Source organism: Phycodurus eques, chromosome 8, assembly GCF_024500275.1.
Source record: "Phycodurus eques isolate BA_2022a chromosome 8, UOR_Pequ_1.1, whole genome shotgun sequence".
NCBI lineage: Eukaryota > Metazoa > Chordata > Actinopteri > Syngnathiformes > Syngnathidae > Phycodurus > Phycodurus eques.
Window position 1 is genome coordinate 25,066,138 of NC_084532.1, and position 19,214 is coordinate 25,085,351.

At 43.1% G+C, this 19,214-nt stretch overlaps 1 protein-coding gene across 3 annotated transcripts in view; it reads right to left on the minus strand.

Annotated features, from left to right (window-relative positions):
* Positions 1-19,214, minus strand: part of LOC133406275 (protein-glutamine gamma-glutamyltransferase K-like) — a 31,498-nt gene that overhangs the window by 10,406 nt on the left and 1,878 nt on the right. For all 3 annotated transcript variants that reach the window (XM_061683772.1, XM_061683773.1, XM_061683774.1), the window contains 12 exons: positions 12,938-13,230; positions 12,504-12,695; positions 8,767-9,018; positions 6,422-6,540; positions 6,245-6,352; positions 5,669-5,846; positions 4,992-5,130; positions 3,758-3,950; positions 2,236-2,389; positions 1,440-1,724; positions 664-824; positions 21-157 (listed from right to left, as the gene is read on the minus strand). In XM_061683772.1, the coding sequence (XP_061539756.1) occupies positions 21-157; positions 664-824; positions 1,440-1,724; positions 2,236-2,389; positions 3,758-3,950; positions 4,992-5,130; positions 5,669-5,846; positions 6,245-6,352; positions 6,422-6,540; positions 8,767-9,018; positions 12,504-12,695; positions 12,938-13,229 (2,210 nt within the window). In that variant the 5' untranslated portion in view covers position 13,230. The remainder of the gene's footprint in view (positions 1-20; positions 158-663; positions 825-1,439; positions 1,725-2,235; positions 2,390-3,757; positions 3,951-4,991; positions 5,131-5,668; positions 5,847-6,244; positions 6,353-6,421; positions 6,541-8,766; positions 9,019-12,503; positions 12,696-12,937; positions 13,231-19,214) is intronic.

Genomic DNA, 19,214 nt, shown 5'->3' on the forward strand with positions numbered 1-19,214 from the left:
TTTTATGTTTTTCTGCTCACCCGTAATGAATCTTTCGAGCGGTGGTGAGGCCCAGTCCCTCCACGTGGAACATGACTGACGTCAGCACCTGGGGTAGAGGGTTAGTGAAGGAAATCTCCACGAGTATCTTCTCCCCGACGACGGCCTTCCCGATGGGCTGAACCAAAGAAGAAGTTCATTTTGACATTTGTGTCCCTACGCACGTAGGAGGGGTAATGCAACAAAATTGTTCTGTTGTTGTCTCTCTATATTGATATATTGACTGATAGTGGGTTGACCTTGAAGGATGAAGGGAGTCGCTGTAGATATAACGTACACACAAAACGCAAACGAAATAGGTATAACATGCGGACGGAATATTCATTTCTGGGCTAAATATCATTAAACTACATCAAGAAAAGGAAGGGTACCTTCAATTGAAGCTGCAATACCAGTCTTTAACTTACAAGGAACACTCGATTTCCTTACTCGACTGTCCAGCAATGACAGCATATTAATATTATTAACTTGTGTTTTGTGCACACATTATATCTACTACTTCATGGCCACAGGTTCATATTTTGTGGCTACAAATAAGCATTTTGTGCACATGCTATATGAACATCGTGGCCACTATTCCCCCCCCCCCAAGTCACATCTATTGTAAATTATGGTTTGGCCAACCTTTAAGAGCAAGCCTGGAGTTCTGAGTCGGAAACTAAACTGCGTGGCGAGGACCTGCTGCGTCTCTTTGACCCGGCCCGACAGCGTCAACATGAGGGCGGCCTGGTCCACCAGTTGGTCCTTATAGTCTTTGTACTCGAGGGTCCACTCCAAAACCTTCACTGAAGAAAAAAAAAAAAAAGAAGACGCAACATTTAAACAATCACCAAAAAAGCCCTTTGCACTCACACAAGTGACTGACAGCTTTGCAGATTGGTCCTGCCATTTAATATATTGTGCTTGTGCTCAAAAGCAATGGAGGCAGATAGCGGATTGCCGAGACTGATAAAATTGTGGCAGACCTTTCAGCGTCCTTCAAGATTTTAATGAAGTGGAAGCAGGAGGCGACAAGGCAAAAACTCACCAAAAATAAACACAGTCTTCAGTGACAAGCGAACCCCAATTCAAAATACTGCAGTGGTATAGCAAGAAGTGGGAAAACCAAATCGCCTTGAATGCATCAGTTTGAACGAGACATGCAAACAAACAAACAAACAACAACAAGGGGGAGACTGAGGGCAGCAAGAAAACGGCGTGCAGCAATGCGGAGACTTGGGAGCATAACACCACAGCGTCCAGGGATAAGGGGTCTTCTTTTATCTAAGAGTGGAATGTGGGCAGGGAGAAAATGGTCCAGAAATAGAGACATTTTATTTTAGGCGGGAATAGGAGACTGATGGCAGCAAGAAAACGGAGTGCCGCAGCAAAGCGGAGATTATGGAGTCAATGGCACTCACCCTCAGTGGGCAGCAGGTCCAGGTCGGTGTGCTCCGTCCTGACGGTTGCCTTGTGTACGCCGGTGTAGTACATGACGGCTATTTGGCTATGCAGGACGACGCGTCGGTGCTCTGCGCTGCTGTTTCGCAGCGTGACGGTCAGCTCGGCGTCCCGCCCCATTTGGGGGCCGTCGCCGTCCATGGCCACCGCGATGGCCACGTCCTCCACCACGGGGGAGGAGTACGCCTCCGCTTTGGAACCGTAGCGGCATGCCATTTCCACAGCGATGCGCTCAGCCGCCGTTCCTGAAGGACAACACAGTGGAATTCAAATCAAAGGACTCCATGGGATTGATTGTGGTTTTTTTTCTTTTTCTTTGATTCAGTACGGTCTCATCCGTGATACGTGGATATGCTACGTTAACGTAAAGAAAAACACCATCCAGATCCAGCCCACTGAGATGCGCACACTTGCTGGCGAGATCCAGCCCATACACTTATCGGTGAGACTTCCGGAGTCCGTCCGTGGAGTGTCGAGGAAGATGAGACAGACAAACGCTGGCCAGAAAGTACACTCTCGCTGGTGAGTTCCAGTCAACTGTCTCACACACACACTTGCCGGCGAGATTCAGCCCACTTTTATGCATACACTTTGCCGGGGAAATGACGAGTGCTTTCTATTATGCGATATGTCTTCTTACATTCCCTGTACTCCAGACCTGAACCAAATGAATTCACTTTACATGATTTACAATCGAAACTATTTTCATGCCAACAAGATAAATGGAGTGAATATTTATTCCAAGGCCGGCGATACCTTCAGGGTGCTTGTAAAGGTGTGTGATGTCGCTTCGTTCGTCCGAGCCGACGGCCTTGGTGCTCATGAGGTGGCCCACGACCTTCTTCTCGCTATATATTCTGGAGAAGGTCCCGTCCGGGTTCCTCTGCCAGTAGATCTTATCGCTGTTCACCTGAGGATGCCCAGAGGGGAGGAAAAAAAAGAGAGCTCAGAGCAGCTGCGAAGTGTCACTTTTGACGGGCGCCTTATGGCTGCATGTTAATACACAGCGCACGCAGCTATGCTGTCAAAGCTCAGTCGGCCTTGTCCTGTATGCGCCCCAGTTTTGTCACTGACGTAGGTGGTATCGCTCAGTGGCCAGACTTATCTAGCACTCGCAACATTTGTGGTTTTATTATCAAGTCGGCCGTGGGTTAAACTGAATTCATCCTTTAGCAAAATCCTGAACGACCAGTCTAACGAGATTTCTTTAACAAGCGTTCACATTCCACAGTCAAAACTGTGTAAATACCTAAACACTTTAAGACGCTTGAGAGCAGCAAGAAAAGGGAGACCGAGAAGTACAAGGGGATTTTATTTGTATGTTTTTAATCCCAGAGGACACTATGAGCAGCAAGATAACAGAGCCCTGCAGCAAAGAGGAAAACTGTGTAGTACAACACAGCAGCATCCAGACTTCATTTCTGTTTTTTAATACAAGAGGAAGCTAAGTGTAGCAGCAAAATGGAGCAAAACGGACACTTTGGAGCATAACACCACAGCGCCCAGAGCTTTATCCAGAAGGACACTAAGGGAAGCAGCAAGAAAATGGAGTGCGGAAGAAAAGCACATATGATGACGTATAACACCACAACGTTCAGAGCAAAAGGGGGTCTTCTTTATCCAAGAGGAGACTGAGGGCAGTGAGAAAAGAGAGTTCTGCGGCAAAGCAGAGACTCTGGTTTAATATGCAGCAGCATCCAGGGTTAAGAGCGCTTCTTTAATCCATGAGGAGATGAGAGCAGCAACAAAATGGAGTGTGCAGCAAAGCAGAGACTGCGGACTATAACTCTGCTGTGCCAAGAATTAAAATGTCTCTTTTTATCCAAGAGGACACTAAGAGTAGCGAAACTGCATGTGCCGCAGCAAAGCAAAGATTATTGCGGTATAACACAGCAGCGTCCAGAGCTACTTTAAGGGGTCACTCTTTATCCAAGAAGACATTAAGGGCAGCAAGAAAATTGAGTTCTGCAGCAAAGCGGAAACTGTGGCGTATAACGTTGCCTCCCATCAGAAAAAATAATAGTCCGTGTAAAAATCGTATTTTTCGCAGACACAGGCATGAGAGTTAACAGCTCATTAAACTCTGCTGCTAAACAAAACAGCAGCACATACCGAGGTGCATAAACAGTCGCTCGGATCAAGTGTGGAGTCTTACACTGTCAAAGGTGTTCTTACATAGACGTGTGATCGCTCCACAATGTTGTGTTGTGCTACGTACAAATACGCAAATAAAGGCCTCTCCCCTCTCCGGGAAATACAGAATCTCCCATCGACTGACCTCGGCAAACACGAACTGGGCGTCGTGCTTGAGGAAGACCTGACCATCGCGGATGGCGGCGAGAGAAGCGGGGCCGCAGCGGAACGTGCCCTGGCTGGTCTCCTGGGGCGTGGCGTCCAGCGCTTGCCAGCCGCCCATTCCCGCAGGCAAGTCGTGACGAGCCATCCAGCAGTCGTTCCACACGTGGAAGTTCCTTGGGGAGGAAGAAGCCAAAGCTTCATTTGAAGCCCTTTTGCTTGAAACCCTAACCCAGGCTTTAAACCTTAACTTGAAATCCTACTTTGAAGACCTAAACCTTTTTCGAAACGCTAATGTAAATCCATGACCTATCTGAAACCCTAATTTGAAACCTTAGTCCTGTCGTGAAACCCTGATTTGAAACTAACCCTAGTTTGGAACCCTAAACCAAGTCGGGAACCTTACTTTGAAGCCCAAATTCTGGCTTCAACCCCTAATTTGACACCCTAACCCGGTCGCTTGTAAACATTTTGAAATCCAAACCCTTTCTTCTAAGCTTAAGTTGAAACCCTAACCCTGATTTGAAACCTTAATGTGACACCCTAACGTATCTTGAAACAATAATTTGAAACCTAAAACCGGGCTTGAAACCCTAATTTGAAATCCCAACTTGGTTTTCAGTTTTAACGTGATATAGAATATTTCGCAATGTGCCAAACTGCTGCTTGTTGTGAAGTAAGGATGCATTCATTATTAAAAAAAAATAATAATAAAAAAAAGCCATTGATTATATATATGATCCAATATGGCTCATTAGTGACATTCAACAATCAATATTTGCATTATTAATTAATTACTGCTTACTTCTGCATTGTGGCCACGCCGCGTTGCCAGTCCGATGGAACTATTAGATGTTTTCAGAGTTTTCTGTGTCCAGACTCATCACTGCAAACGCGAGTGGAGACTTGGATCAATTTATGTCAGTCACGTCCGTGCCCCAGAAGTCCGTTAAGCTATTTCGCGATGATGACACCAGAATGTAAGTCACCGTTTCGGTGGCGAGGCTCACATCAAGCCAATATCACTGGTGCTGTTTTTTTTTTTCTTTTAATATATATTTTTTTTCATGTATATTTTTGCTATTTGGCTGCGCTGGAATCATCCATTTCCACTTGTATGAACTGGTGTGTCACGATGAGTATCAAACAAAAACAAAAAATCAATAAAAAAAGCGTAATATTGGACACAGCACGACGGGGACGGTGAGCGCACACACCAGACGGAGTCCGCATTCAGATGAGCCAAGGGCTGCAGGTCCTCGTCAAGGTACACATCTGTCGTCAAGGAGACGTCGGTGTCGTGTGCGGAGCTGAAGTTGGTCACCGTTCGGCTGGGAATGCCCAAACACCTCAAAACTGCACACAAAGTCCGGACCTTTGCTTCAGTAAACAAAATACCATATGGGGAGGGAAAAAAAGTACACCGGTAACTCGACTTCGGGTTTAATTTGTTCCGTGACTATGCTTGGGACTCAAATCAACCTTTGCCATTGAAATGAATGGAAATGCTATTAATCTGTTCCAGTCATGTAAAAAATACACATTTTGTATCACGTTTCTAATGAAAAAAAAAGCAACATGCAGTATTGTACTTTATAAAAACATAGAGTAATAACATAATAAAATACAATGTCAAGAAATAAGCCGGTTTTCCTTAAAGTCCCTGTAAAGTGAAAATGACTGTCTTCTAAATTTGACACTCTGGACAAAATGTGTTGCTCGCAACCTTGCTAAATTTGAATGATGAAAAAAAACAACGTAAAAAAACGAGGAAAGATGCATTATCAGGGTGTAGGCATAGCATTTGCGCCAGATAACCGAGTTCCATAGTGAGGGGGGGGGGCGACTCATGCCGGACTCCAAAGTGTGTCAAGCGGCACCGGTCAAACACTACCTGTGGTGACGATCCCAGCAAAAACCCAACATTGGCCGTATTTGACGGGAGTGCCGTTGTTTTTGTGGTATTCCGTCAGTATTTCCATACTTCCGCTCCAGACGGTCGGAGATGTTCCTTGAATGTAATTCCCCGACCAGTTTCCCTCCACGACACCTTGGTCATCGCGAGAGTTGATCTATAAGTAGAGGATGACAGGAAAACCTGACGCACGTGAATTAGAACGACCCCGATGCTAAGTTCATTTAAAATGTTGAGGTCCAGAATGTCATAATGAAACGGGCCTTTTGGGTAAGTCTTTAAATCCTTTGAGTTTAGCTCATGGAAAACAAAAAGACTTTCACTCAAGGAGGCAGCGTTTCATCACCAAGCTATCCAATCGCAACTGACACGCACCAGAAAGCTGCACAGGATACAATATGACTACTATAAGCCCCCCCCCCAAATATTGCATGTATTGTTGACCTATATATTACAAGCATCTGTCAACATAAACTAATAATAGGTCTTGTGCCATATAGACAGGCGTTTGGGTCAGCAGGGACTGAAGCCATGTACAACAGATTGTTCTCTCACCATGCCTGACACAACTCGCACCACATTAACAGGGTCCCCCCACCCAGACGGAGGAGTTCCGCTCTTTTCCAGGACGAAGAGGCACGCGGCCAGTATGCCGTCGTCAAACTGAAAGTCAAAACGAGAGCGAAAGCTGTCAATTGTGCGCTTTCAATTTCCTGATCACACACGCCTCACCTGTCCGTAGTCCCACGTCCGGACCGCAATTTGGTCCTGCGTGCCGTAATAGATGCGCCCGACGTCGTTGACGACGTACTCCTGACGCTCGTCTTCAGCGTCCATGAACACTGCGTCCTCTGGCAACCAGGAAAAGAATCAAAATTAACAACAAGTATGGCTCATTTCCAGCAGTGGGAAGTAATGACGCACAAATAATTTGCCACTGTACTTAAAGTCCCTGTAAAGTGAATATAAACAGCTTCTAAAATTTACACATCACAGAAAAGAGTCTTGTTAACTACCAAATTGGAATGATTAAATAAAATGGCTCGGGTTAAAAATTTTATTTGTTCCGTGACCCCGTTCTCAAACCGAGATAAAGTTTCCCATTCAAATGAATGGAAATGCAATTAATCCGTTCCAGCCACAGAATGACGTTAAATTTACCTGATTTTGAATTTTGTCTGATTGAAAATTTATACTGTGCAATATAGAAAAGGGTGAAAGATGAAATAACTGTGGGTTCGCTAGCAAATCACTGCAGTGTCTTAGCCTTTTTGGGTAATGTTTATGGTCACTTTGGTTACTGCTAGCCTTAAAGAGCCACCACCTCCCACAATGCAGCTCTTCCTCTTCTTCTATCGATAGGGAAATGTCTAATTTTGGGGTCCTCAAAGTATTAATACTGACTTTATAAAGTGTTCTAAAATGCCCTTTGTGCATTTGTTATGTTAAGAACTCACCTGTAAAGTTTTAAATTAAAAACAGTGAAAAATCCCAAAAATATAATGTAAAAATCCCATAATATAAAACGTGTAGAGGTTGCTGATTCTATTTCCATATAAACAAAAAATACTCTAGAAATTTTTTTTCAAATAAGTAAACATGGAGGGTGAAAAAGATGACATCCGAGTGTTTTTCTACAGCTATTTTTGAAATATTAAAAGTCTGCAAGGGGGTTGAGAGGTTGTATTTGAATTGTCTCCTTGCATGCAAGTTTTTATTAAATTGCACCTCGCAACATTCTCAAGGTGCTTGGCGACTAAAGGGTTTCCCTTTACAGTTCAATTTTATAGCGGAAAAATGTTTTAGTGTTATGAGAGTAAAATATTTTAGGGGAGAAAAAAATGTAATCAACAAGAATAAGTTGCGATATTATGAGCACTATGTCGTATTTTTTTCCAACATAAGGTTGTAATTTTATGATATTAAAGTGAAAGTTTAACAGGGAAAGACAGTCATATTTTAATAAGTCAATTTCAAAAATAAAAAAATGTTCTTCATCCATCCATCCATTTTCTCCCGCTTATCCGGGTCGGGTCGCGGGGGCAGTAGCTTTAGCAGGGACGCCCAGACTTCCCTCTCCCCAGCCACTTCATCCAGCTCTTCCGAGGGGATCCCGAGGCGTTCCCAGGCCAGCCGTAGGACGTAGTCTCTCCGGCGTGTCCTGGGTCGTCCCCGGGGTCTCGTGCCCGGAACACCTCACCAGGGAGGCGTCCGGGAGGCATCCGAATCAGATGCCCCAGCCACCTCATCTGGCTCCTCTCGATGTGGAGGAGCAGCGGCTCCACTCTGAGATCCTCCCGGATGACCGAGCTTCTCACCCTATCTCTCTCTAAAAAAAAAATTCTTGTAATATTACATTTTTTTAATCAGAAAAGATGCCATTATTCTGAGAAAAATAATCTAAATCTATAATCTAAAAAAAAAGTAGAACTTTTGTTCTTAAAAACAAAAAAAGGATTTTTTTTTCCCCCAGAAGATAAAAAAATTACTTTATTCTTGTAGTAATACGCCTTTTGTTCTTAAAATAAATAACGACTATTCATGCAGGGATGTCAGATTTATGTGATAATAGATCACAATCATATTAGAGCTTTTAATTGCCCCAAAGCTAAGATAATGAGAAGTAATTAGTTCATCTTGTTTGATTTTTTTTTAAAAATTTTTTTACGCCTAATAGAATAATTGCCTTGCCTCATTTTTAACTTGCTGTGAAAATATTAATTAAAAACACCAATGTTCTTGCTCAAAATGATCTTTTTTCTTCATGTCTGAGTATATTCGTCATTCTTCAGGTCATGGTCATCCACATAGGTTGACTCAAGGCAATTGGACTCTTGATTGTTGAGCTTTTGTTTTTGTTTTTTGTTTTCCAGAAATGTAAAATAAATAAATAAATTGGGTAATCGTGGTATGGGGCTGAGCTCTTATTGGTCTAGGTCCCCATACGTCCATATGCACTTTTTATATGATATAACAAATTATTTAGTGGACACCCAAGCTACCGGACCTGAGTTTGAGAACCGCTGCTGTAGATGCCTGGACAGAGAGTGTTTTTTTGTTTTTGTTTGTGTTTTTACCGTCACACCAGGGGTTGAACAGCACATAGATGTCATTAGCGGGGTCGTGTGCAGAAATAGCCCGTCCGCTCGGACACTCCGTTTCCACCTGGAGCCGATAGCGCCCGACGGCAGCGCTGGCCGGGGAGTTGACGGACAGCTTCATCCTCGCGCCGTCCCACTCATCCGGGGCGACTTGCCAGCGGTTGTCCCGCAGCTCGTCCACCAGTGGGATAATGACGTGCGTTCCTTTTGACACCGTTGGCAGAGACCCTGAGGGGGAAGGAGGAGGCAGGCAGACGTCAACGTGTTTGCTCGGCCTCGGAGATTACTATGACGCTGTTCTGCTTTTTGCTGCCCCACCTGGATTCCTACCTCTTTGTTTGGACAAGACCGAGAGTGAGGAAATCTCACAACGTGTTGCTCGGATGATCACAACAAACACTCATAATGCATTCTTACATTAATAAATGCATTCTTACATTAATAAATACAATTAATAAACTTGAATAATCCATTTTGATGGACACATCGCATGCTACTGTATTATTAAGTTTGTAGGCTTTGCCGTGATGTAAATAAAACAACGCATTGCCTCACACGGATACTTATACATACTCTTGGAATGACCTTCTACCATTCACTGCCAACTACAAGCCCAAAAAATACACATATCGTTCAATTTATACATTTTTGTAGGGCCTGAGAAAGAATTAAACATGTTTCAAAAAATAGTCGATGACAATGTTACAGGCAGTTCTGAATATGATATACTACAGGAAAGACACAGTAAATTGCAGTGGAGCTTTAAGGCTGATATTAATGATGAAATAATTAGAAGCATTGGTAACTACCCAAATCATGTTTTTCATGTTTCCGTTATGGTTAAGACGAAATCATATTGTGAATGCTAAAATAAAAAATATTTCAATAAGTTACGAGGATGGTCACGAAACGAGGGCAGGATTGAAGCAACCTAATGAAGTGTAAGCGTACATTCTAATTCTTAAATGGCCTTTGAAGCATGTCCTCAGTAAAATGGAAGGGTGACCTAAAAAAATAATCTCCCGCTCTCACCCATTGGCACACACCAAACAATCATTTGATCTCATCAGCTGCAGCCGCACTCTAAAAGCGCTGAATGCACGTGCGCTAATTTGCTGTTTGGTTCCAGCGCTATAAAGCCAGATGCCCGGAAGGATAAGCTTAAACTAGCTTCATAACTTGGAACACAATCATCATTTGCATGATGACATGCATGCGATGCACTTGTTAATGAGAGCAAAGAAGGTAGTGGTAGAAGAGATAAAAACAAATAACAGGAAGGAAAAACAAACATATTTCTGATGCAAGTGCAAATGCATCAATAAATGCAAGTTAAACCCGAAATAATGAACTTGTTGTTGACTGGGGATCTTTTAGGGGGAAGTGCAACAACAATGTGACTTGATATCAATTGTCATCTCTGTTTTATGTTCTACCCATTAAAATGTACATGACCAAAACGTTTTATACATGTCCTCAATGTTGTACATGTATTTCCTCCTTTCCTCCTTAAGAAAAAAAAATCTCTTCATGTAATTTTTGTTAAACGTCATTATGACAGCGGTTTATGATAAGTATGATCTATGAAAATATCTATGAAAAAAGAGGGGTCAGTGAGGTTATATTTCAAATCTTGCTCACAGTTTGAAAACTGCATACTTGCCCTTTAAGGTCATACTAGTTGGCCAAAAATGGCACTAGTAGTGGGAAAAACATTACTCGTGACACAGAAATAAGATAAAATGCAAAAGACTAATTGCGCATTTGTCAAATACCCCGATTTATTGTGTTTGTGTAACGGAGACAGACGGTGTATTGTTTTTTTTTTTTTCACTATGTAAAACACTTCACGTCTTAATAACGTGTCTGTCGCAAACATTTTCGGCAAATTGTTATTGAGACACCTGGGAACTGAACATCATATGCCTCCTTGAAGGCAAGTTTATTTGGATAGCACCGTGCATACACAATTAGGAAACTCAATAGTGCTTTACAGAAGCAACGGAATAATGATTAAAAACAAGATTGAATTAAAATAGCGTTGATGGCGGTCTGGTTCAACCCAGTACGTTCCATCATGGGTTCTACGCTTAGTGGCTCCAAATATGAATACACACAAACTCCAGTTAAATCCTGCAGTCACGCATCACATTCAGCTATAATTGCTGGATGCAGACGGGGCCCCGGTCGTGGCATCTTCAGACGACAGCGCGGGCGGCGTAAACGGGAGGCTCTCAACCGCGGCCGGTGGCAAGCGTGAGGGCGGATTGTCACTCGCAGGGATTTCTCAGGACCGAGCGCTCGGTATCGCCTCTCCATCTGGAGCATAGCGACCCAGAGCGGTTGCCATAGCAATAGTAGCCCGAAAAAAAATAAATCCCCAAACATCGCCCGCCCTTCCTTCCTTCCTTTCCTCGCTTGCTTTTTTTTGTCACTCTCCCTCCCCATCTCCCAGGTGATACTGCAGCAAAACGTCATTTTTTTAATCGCCGAATCCAAAGGTTATTGGCCTGTTCCTGTCACATTTAAAAGCTGCCATTTTTAGACAACAGGGCGGCAAATGTAGGGGGCAATTCTCGCGCATGGAATTACAATACCCACTCATCCCTCGGAAGATGATGTATTCTGTGGTAGAAATTACCGAAGTGCAAATATGTAACGTTATTGTACTTAAACAACCTTTAAAGTGTCAGCAATTTGTTTCTAAATACATTACACGTTTGAAGATAATTGGTGAAAACGTGCAGAGAGTGAGAAATATGCAGTACTCAAATGTGGAGATGTTTCATTTCAGTTTTCCAAATTTTTTTGGGCATGGCTAAAACGGGGCCAAGTGACACAATTGGGCCCCGATATGAGTTGCCCTTCCCCCACTATGTAAGAACTGGAGCGCCATCGTTTGCATTGGTCGCTATCCGGCACAATTGTGAGTTATTATTATTACTAGGCCCAAGCATGTTAGTTCGCGAGCTAGCTGGTGGCTAGCGCCTCTCCCGGTAGGATATATTCCAGCAACCAGAGGCTTTGAATTGGATATACTGTATTTTCGCAGCTCAAACATGTAGGGATGTGTAGGCAAAAGCTCGATATTATTGAAGTAGCATCCATTTTTCAGTGGGGCGTGGTTTCAAGTATTCTGTGTTTCAGTGAATTTGAATGAATGAATTAATTTGAAGCCTCATTTTATACATTTGGCATTTTTTTTCCATCATTCAAATTTCTTAGTGTTGTTAACAGTTTTCTGTGTTGTGTCAAATTTAGAAGACATTTATTTCCACTCTACAGGGACTTTAAATGGAGGCGTTCAATCAGTACAGTGCCCTTTTACACAAGTATCTTTACAGTGAATCCCCGCAATTTGCGGGATTAGGGACGAGAGCCCTGCTGTGAATGGTGAAAATCCACAACTAATTGGTATTTTTTCTATTATGTATGACCTTGCATGACCGAAGCGCAAAAATGTTGTTTGACACCAACATGGCAATAACGGAGGATAGGTTCCCTCCTAAAAATTTTTTTTTTTAAAAATCCATTAATAGTCAAATTCGCAAATGCTTAACACATTCACTGCCATTGACGGCTTTAGAAGTCAAATATCCATGTCAACTGGGAAGGCGGGCAGTGAATGAGTTAACCACAAATATATGGGGGTTCAGTGTACTTTTATTTAAAAGTACTCACACTGTGTGTGAGTACTTTTCTCACACACATACCTGTTTTGAGTTCCAAGTGAAGTTTGTCCGTGTCGGGCTGGAACGCTCGGGACAGCGTGAGCCACATGTGGAACGTCTGGCCTCTCCGGATGATGAAGTCGTCGCATTGGTAGAGGTGCGTGCGGTGCGCCAGGCGCTCGGCTCCTGCTTTGCCCTTCATCAGGTCTATTGATTTCACTTTGAGGGGCAGCTCTGTGGAAACGGAGCACGCAAGCAGATTAGACTCGACCAGGGATTCCCAACCACTGAGAGATGGTCAGGTGTGTGCGGGAAGTCATTTAATTACACTCAATTGGGCCAAAAGATCTCTTTTGTTCATCAGGGACTGGGAATATAATTCACTAAACCCCTGAATCAAGGCTCAAGGAAGGGTGGGAAGTACTGCAGTAGACAGACAGACAATGGACAATATGGCAGCCGTGCCACGTGTGTACCGGCGAGCTCGCTATCACCGGGCGCAGGCCTCTTGCCGAGCTCCCCCTCGTCCTTGCCCTCTTCCAGCGCCGTGACGAGCGTATTGGTGACGTCGTCGTCCGTCTCTGGGCAGCAGCACCGGCCCACGCGGCGCAGCCACTGCCGGCACACATCGTCTTTGGCTTCCTCAGGGGCCTTCGCGGGAGCCTCCTCGGGAGCCTCCTCGGGGTCCTCGTCACCCGCAGCGAGTGTGACACTTGGAAATCGACCCACGGCTGACGTGTCACGGAAGGAGCGCGTCTCCACGGGCATCCTGAAGACGGGATAAGAGAAAGCTTGAAAGGTTACTGGACGGACGAGTCAAAGCTCAGGCCAGGTAAACACATACCGATATCTAAAATGGGAGAGACCCCGCACATGACAAGAAAAAGAATCGTCATTGCGTTCTTACTGCTCATGTCATGTGTGGTGTAGTCCAGAGGTATGTTTGTGGTTCAGCATTGGCAAATACGCAAATTTTGAAGGAACTTATTCTCTGTTATGTGCTGTGTTTGTTGTTGTGCTCAGGCCAAAGCCATATCCAACATAAAAATATTGCTTTAGCATTTAATTTCATACCCTCAGTTGTTGTTCATTTCACTTTTTTAACTTTTAAACAAAGTTTTTTGTGTCTCAACTGGGGTCTTAGTCAAGGTGAAAGGAATTATGAGCATATGTAAATCACAAAACGTTCAGGCTTCTGCTACAAGGCAAAGAAGAAAAAGTCCGTAAAAAGTCTTGCGAGAGAAGCTGCACTTGAAATTGGGTTTCATCAAAGGCACTTTAACTGGTGGTATGTGTTTGCTGCTGACTCCCATTTAACATGACTTTGATTCTGAATGTTTAATTCTGAAAACAGCCAAATTCCCAGTTATAGGAGGGTGTGCAACCACACTGTCTCAATTTATTTTTACTCCCCCGATCAGAGTTTTTATTTATTATTTTTTTTAATTGAGTTGTCGGTGACAAATCTTTTTTTCTTGGTCACATTTTGCTTTAGATCACAAAAACCTGGCTTTTGCAAGGGTGTGTAGATATTTATAGCCACTGTATGTGACCTTTAGAGGTTACAGAGCTTTAAATGAATCAATGGGCCAACAGTCATCCCAGGCCAATCGAACAGCATTTAATAATTGTATAATTTATGCATTATTCTTCCCCTGTTACATTTTTTCCATGTGGATATATGCCACTTGAAATGTGACATGGAAATTAGACAGTCAAAAAAATGATCTGGTATAGGCATTAAATCCTAATTAGACTTATTTAAACGTTCAACACCTCCAGTGATTGATCTTACAGCTCTGCCTTCCTAGTGCCAAGGACCGCAGACTCCAATCCGCCTCTTAAGCCTTCTTATTAAAACACCATTCTTATGTAGCTTTAGCGCGCCATTAGCGATGGCTCACTTTTAATTAGCACTAAAACCCTTTTGTTTCTCGACAGCCCCGCTTCCTCCTCCTCATCCCACTAAAATCAGGAGACAGCGGCCACTGCTACTGCTCTTACAGTGGGGGGGAATAAAAAAATCGTCTGCCTCACAGCTGTGTTCGAATCTGGGCAACGGCCTTCCTGTGTGGCGTTGGCGTGTTCTCCCCATGCTTGTGTGGGTTGCCTGTGGGTATTCTGGCTTCCTCACACATTCAAATAGTAATGCGGATAAGCAGTATAGAAAATGGATGGACGGATCGATGGTAAAGAATTCAACAGTTTGTGCATAATGATTTCATGCATTCATTGACTGGCTGTAAGGTTAACTGAAGACTCTAAATTGTAAGTTTGAAATTGTCAAGTGTGATTGCTTGTTTGTCTTTACATGCCCTGCGATTGGCTGCCGACCAGTCTATGGCATGCCGAGCCTCTCGCTTAAAGTCAGCTTGCAGGTTTGGCACTGGGTCATGAAACCTTTTAGTCAATGTGGCTGAGCAGTATAAACTTCTTCCTCACCATGCTTGTGTAGTTAGCCACACCATCGTGTGTGTTTATGTGGCTAAACATTGGGAAGCCAATAAGCTTTTAACTATGTGGGCCCAATTAAAATGAACTAGTCATAAATCAGGACAAAGGCACAAATAATTTTTTTTTTATCATTCATCATTATGAGCATTTTTACCAAGGTAGAGTACTACTAAATTATTACAACTAAACAAGCTATCACATTCTGTGAGACTGTGATCTTCAATCGTTCATCCCCGGCTTCCTCTCGTCGTCCGAAGCAGGAAGTACAATGTGGTGATTCCATCAAAGGGTGTCCAGATCCGGCTCACTGATGCCGGCTTTGATTGATGAGCGGAGGAAAGCCTTGCGGAAGTGAGCAAGTGCTCTGATTCACAATTGTGTGCTTGTTGCCTTTATTCCAAAATGAACTCACAATAGCACCTCTTCTAAAATTGATTTAAATTTAAATTGATTGATTTTGTTCCCCCACAATTTTTAACTTAATGCCTGAATAACATCTGCGACATGTTTTTGTCAAAATAGATCAAGAATTACATAAACAATGTCACCTTTTTCCATTATCACTAAAGTCTGATTTGAGGGGGCAGTCCTATCTCATGCAAATAAGCCACTGCTCACCCTGCGCCCTTCACTTTCGTTGCCATGACAACTAGGGGCAGATCTACTTCACTCTAGAGCTGCCAAATTACACTTGTCAATTAATGCAGCAGATCCATACATGTGGTGCATGCATTTCGCTAATGCTAATCTGTGATCCCAACAGCACTCAGCTCTGCTGATCTTTTGGCCTTGCCATGATAGTGTTTCTGTGTAGTTGCTTTAAAATTGACCTTCACCCACCTAGCCACCAGGTCTTTGGTAAAGGAACTTGGTGGAGGGGGGTGTTAAATAAATGAGGTAAATTGTGACTTCAAAACTCTCCAAATTTCAGAACAGCTTGCGCACACGCATAGTTTAGGAAATAGCAAGCTCGAAAAAAGATTTACAGGGCGTCCAACTATTTACATAGAACCAATTTTTAAGACATTTTTGCATTTGTACTGTTCAATGCTTTGTATATTTACCGTATTCAAAATGAGTGCTGTGATGCGCACTGCCTCACAAACAGAGGCGCTTTAAAGAAAATAGCTACGTGCCAGCAATGGGCTCGCACTGCATTCATATGAAAATGGCATCAAGACAATGAGTGGGCTTGCAGGCAGACAGACAAAAACAAAAACACCCCGTTGAAGCCAGAGTGTGTCACGGTGCTGCTGACTGGGTCCACGATCTTTAACAATGCTCGCCAAAATCCACAACAACTTGATGAACAGGCGAGATATGTGCACGAGATGACTTCTTTCTACCGTGGCATAGTTCACACTGGGTATGACTTGGCGAGGAAGAACTTGATATTTTACCAGCGTGATGGGAGGAGAAGACCATGCAGAAGGAAAGGAACTAATGATCTAAAACATTCTGAAGTGTATTAGGCAAATATCTGCTCATAATCAGCCAAATCTTTCATTGGACGACGTTTCATAGCGTAGATGTACAACCCCAATTCCAATGAAGTTGGGACGTTGTGTTAAACATAAGTAAAAACACAATACAATGATTTGCAAATCATGTTCGACCTATATTTAATTGAATACACTACAAAGACAAGATACTTAACGTTCTAACTGATAAACCTGACTGTTTTTAGCAAATAATCATTAACTTAGAATTTTATGGCTGCAACACGTTCCAAAAAAGCTGGGACAGGTGGCAAAAAAGACTGAGAAAGTTGAGGAATGCTCATCAAACACCTGTTTGGAACATCCCACAGGTGCACAGGCTAATTGGGAACAGGTGGGTGCCATGATTGGGTAGAAAAAGAGCTTCCCTGAATTGCTCAGTTATTCACAAGCAACGATGGGGCGAGGTTCACCTCTTTGTGAACAAGTGCATGAGAAAATAGTCCTCAATGTTCCTCAACATACAATTGCATCTACGATCCATAATATCATCAAAAGGTTCAGGGAATGTGGAGAAATCACTGCATGTAAGCGGCAAGGCCGAAAACCAACACTGAATGCCTTTGACCTTCGATCCCTCGAGCGGCACTGCATCAAAAACCGACATCAATGTGTATCACCACATGGGCTCAGGAACACTTCATAAAACCAATGTCAGTCAATACAGTTGGGCGCTACATCCGTAAGTGCAACTTGAAACTCGACTATGCAAAGCAAAAGCCATTTATCAACAACACCCAGAAACGCCGCCGCCTTCTCTGGGCCCGAGTATGCAAAGCAAAAGCCATTTATCAACAACACCCAGAAACGCCGCCGCCTTCTCTGGGCCCGAGCTCATCTGAGATGGACTGATGCAAAGTGGAAAAGTGTTCTGTGGTCCGACGAGTCCACATTTCAAATTGTATTTGGAAATTGTGGACGTCGTGTCCTCCGGGCCAAAGAGGAAAAGAACCATCCGGACTGTTATGGACGCAAAGTTCAAAAGCCAGCATCTGTGATGGTATGGGGCTGCGTTAGTGCCAACGGCATGGGTAACTTACACATCTGTGAAGGCACCATTAATGCTGAAAGGTGCATACAGGTTTTGGAGAAACATATGCTGCCATCCAAGCAACGTCTTTTTCATGGACGCCACTGCTTATTTCAGCAAGACAATGTCAAACCACATTCTGCACGTGTTATAATAGTGTGGCTTTGTAGTTAAATAGTTTGGGTACTAGATTGGCCTGTCTGCAGTCCAGACCTGTCCCCCATTGAAAATGTGTGGCGCATTATGAAGCGTAAAATACGACAACGAAGACCCTGGACTGTTGAACAGCTGAAGCTGTACATCAAGCAAGAATGGGAAAGAATTCCACCTACAAAGCTTCAACAATTAGTGTCCTCAGTTTCCAAACGTTTATTGAATGTTGTTAAAAGAAAAGGTGATGTAACACAGTGCTTAACATGATCCTGTCCCAGCTTTTTTGGAACGTGTTGCAGCCATAAAATTCTAAGTTAATGATTATTGGCTAAAAACAATAAAGTTGATCAGTTTGAACATTAAATATCGTGTCTTCGTAATGTATTCAATTAAATATAGGTTGAACATGATTTAAAAATCATTGTATTCTCTTTTTATTTATGTTTAACACAACATCCCAACTTCATTGGAATTGGGATTGTACAATGACCCGAAAAAGACTGCGGAAGAAATGTTTATTACAATTTTTTTAAATAGGCAAAGAAGTGGAATGTTATGCAATGGCCAAGCCAATCACCTGACCTGAAAGCGACCATGCAAATTCAAAGGCTAATGCTCTAAGAACAAGCCGGAACAACTGAAGACAGTTGCAGTAGACGCCTGGCACACGTCATCAGCAGGGATGAAATCCAGCATCCGGTGACGTCTACGTGTTCCAGACTTCAGGCTGTAACTGACGGCAAAGGATTAGCAACCAACTATTGAGAAGTGAAAGTTTGATTTATAATGACTTTGTCCTTTATGTGTTACTTTTGTCAATGCCGCAATATTTATGGACCTGGCTATAGCTTTGAGTTCAACTAAACAGGGCCAGATTGTACACTAAGTATATTAGTCAGTAAATTGAGATGAGATCATCATTATTAATTGAATAGTAGACAGTATATACTTTTATATCAGTAATAATAATTATAAATAAACACAAATCAATTTGTTGGTGCGCCGTTTGCTATTCCTCGTGTAAAATAATCCTTGGCGCAATAAAGGCTGGGAAATACAGAACAAAGTACATTTTCACATACAAGAAGAAGGGAAGATTCAGTGTTGCTGTTTACCGCAGAGCAGGACCCCTGTGCACGAAAGCGAAAATCAAATCCACCCATAGCACCTGCCAAAATGCGGCAGATTTACTTGAAAGTCTGCATTGAGCGATGCTCCAAATGGTGGAGAAAACACTCTGCACCCACCTCCCCCGCCAAAAAAACAACAAAAGCTGTCCAATGCAGCAGCAGATTATTAATAAACTGTTGTCGGAATAGTGCAGCGATATTATGCGCATGTCAACTGATCCCAAAACAGATTTCATCACCTGGTGAGCCACTTTCCACTCAACTACACGCCTTGAGCGCTGAAAATTTCATGACTGAAGATCATCTGCCAAACAAAAAAAATAGCCCCCACTCACCTCCCGCGTGATGTCAGATCCAACATGGCTTCCTGCGGGAGGACGTTGCAGATGCAACAAGGCACACTTGTGACCCCTTTTGCCTGCAGGCCGCTTGTTGTCGAGGGAACAAAAGGGAACGTTCACTTTTGGAATGTTGCGCTTAAAGGCTT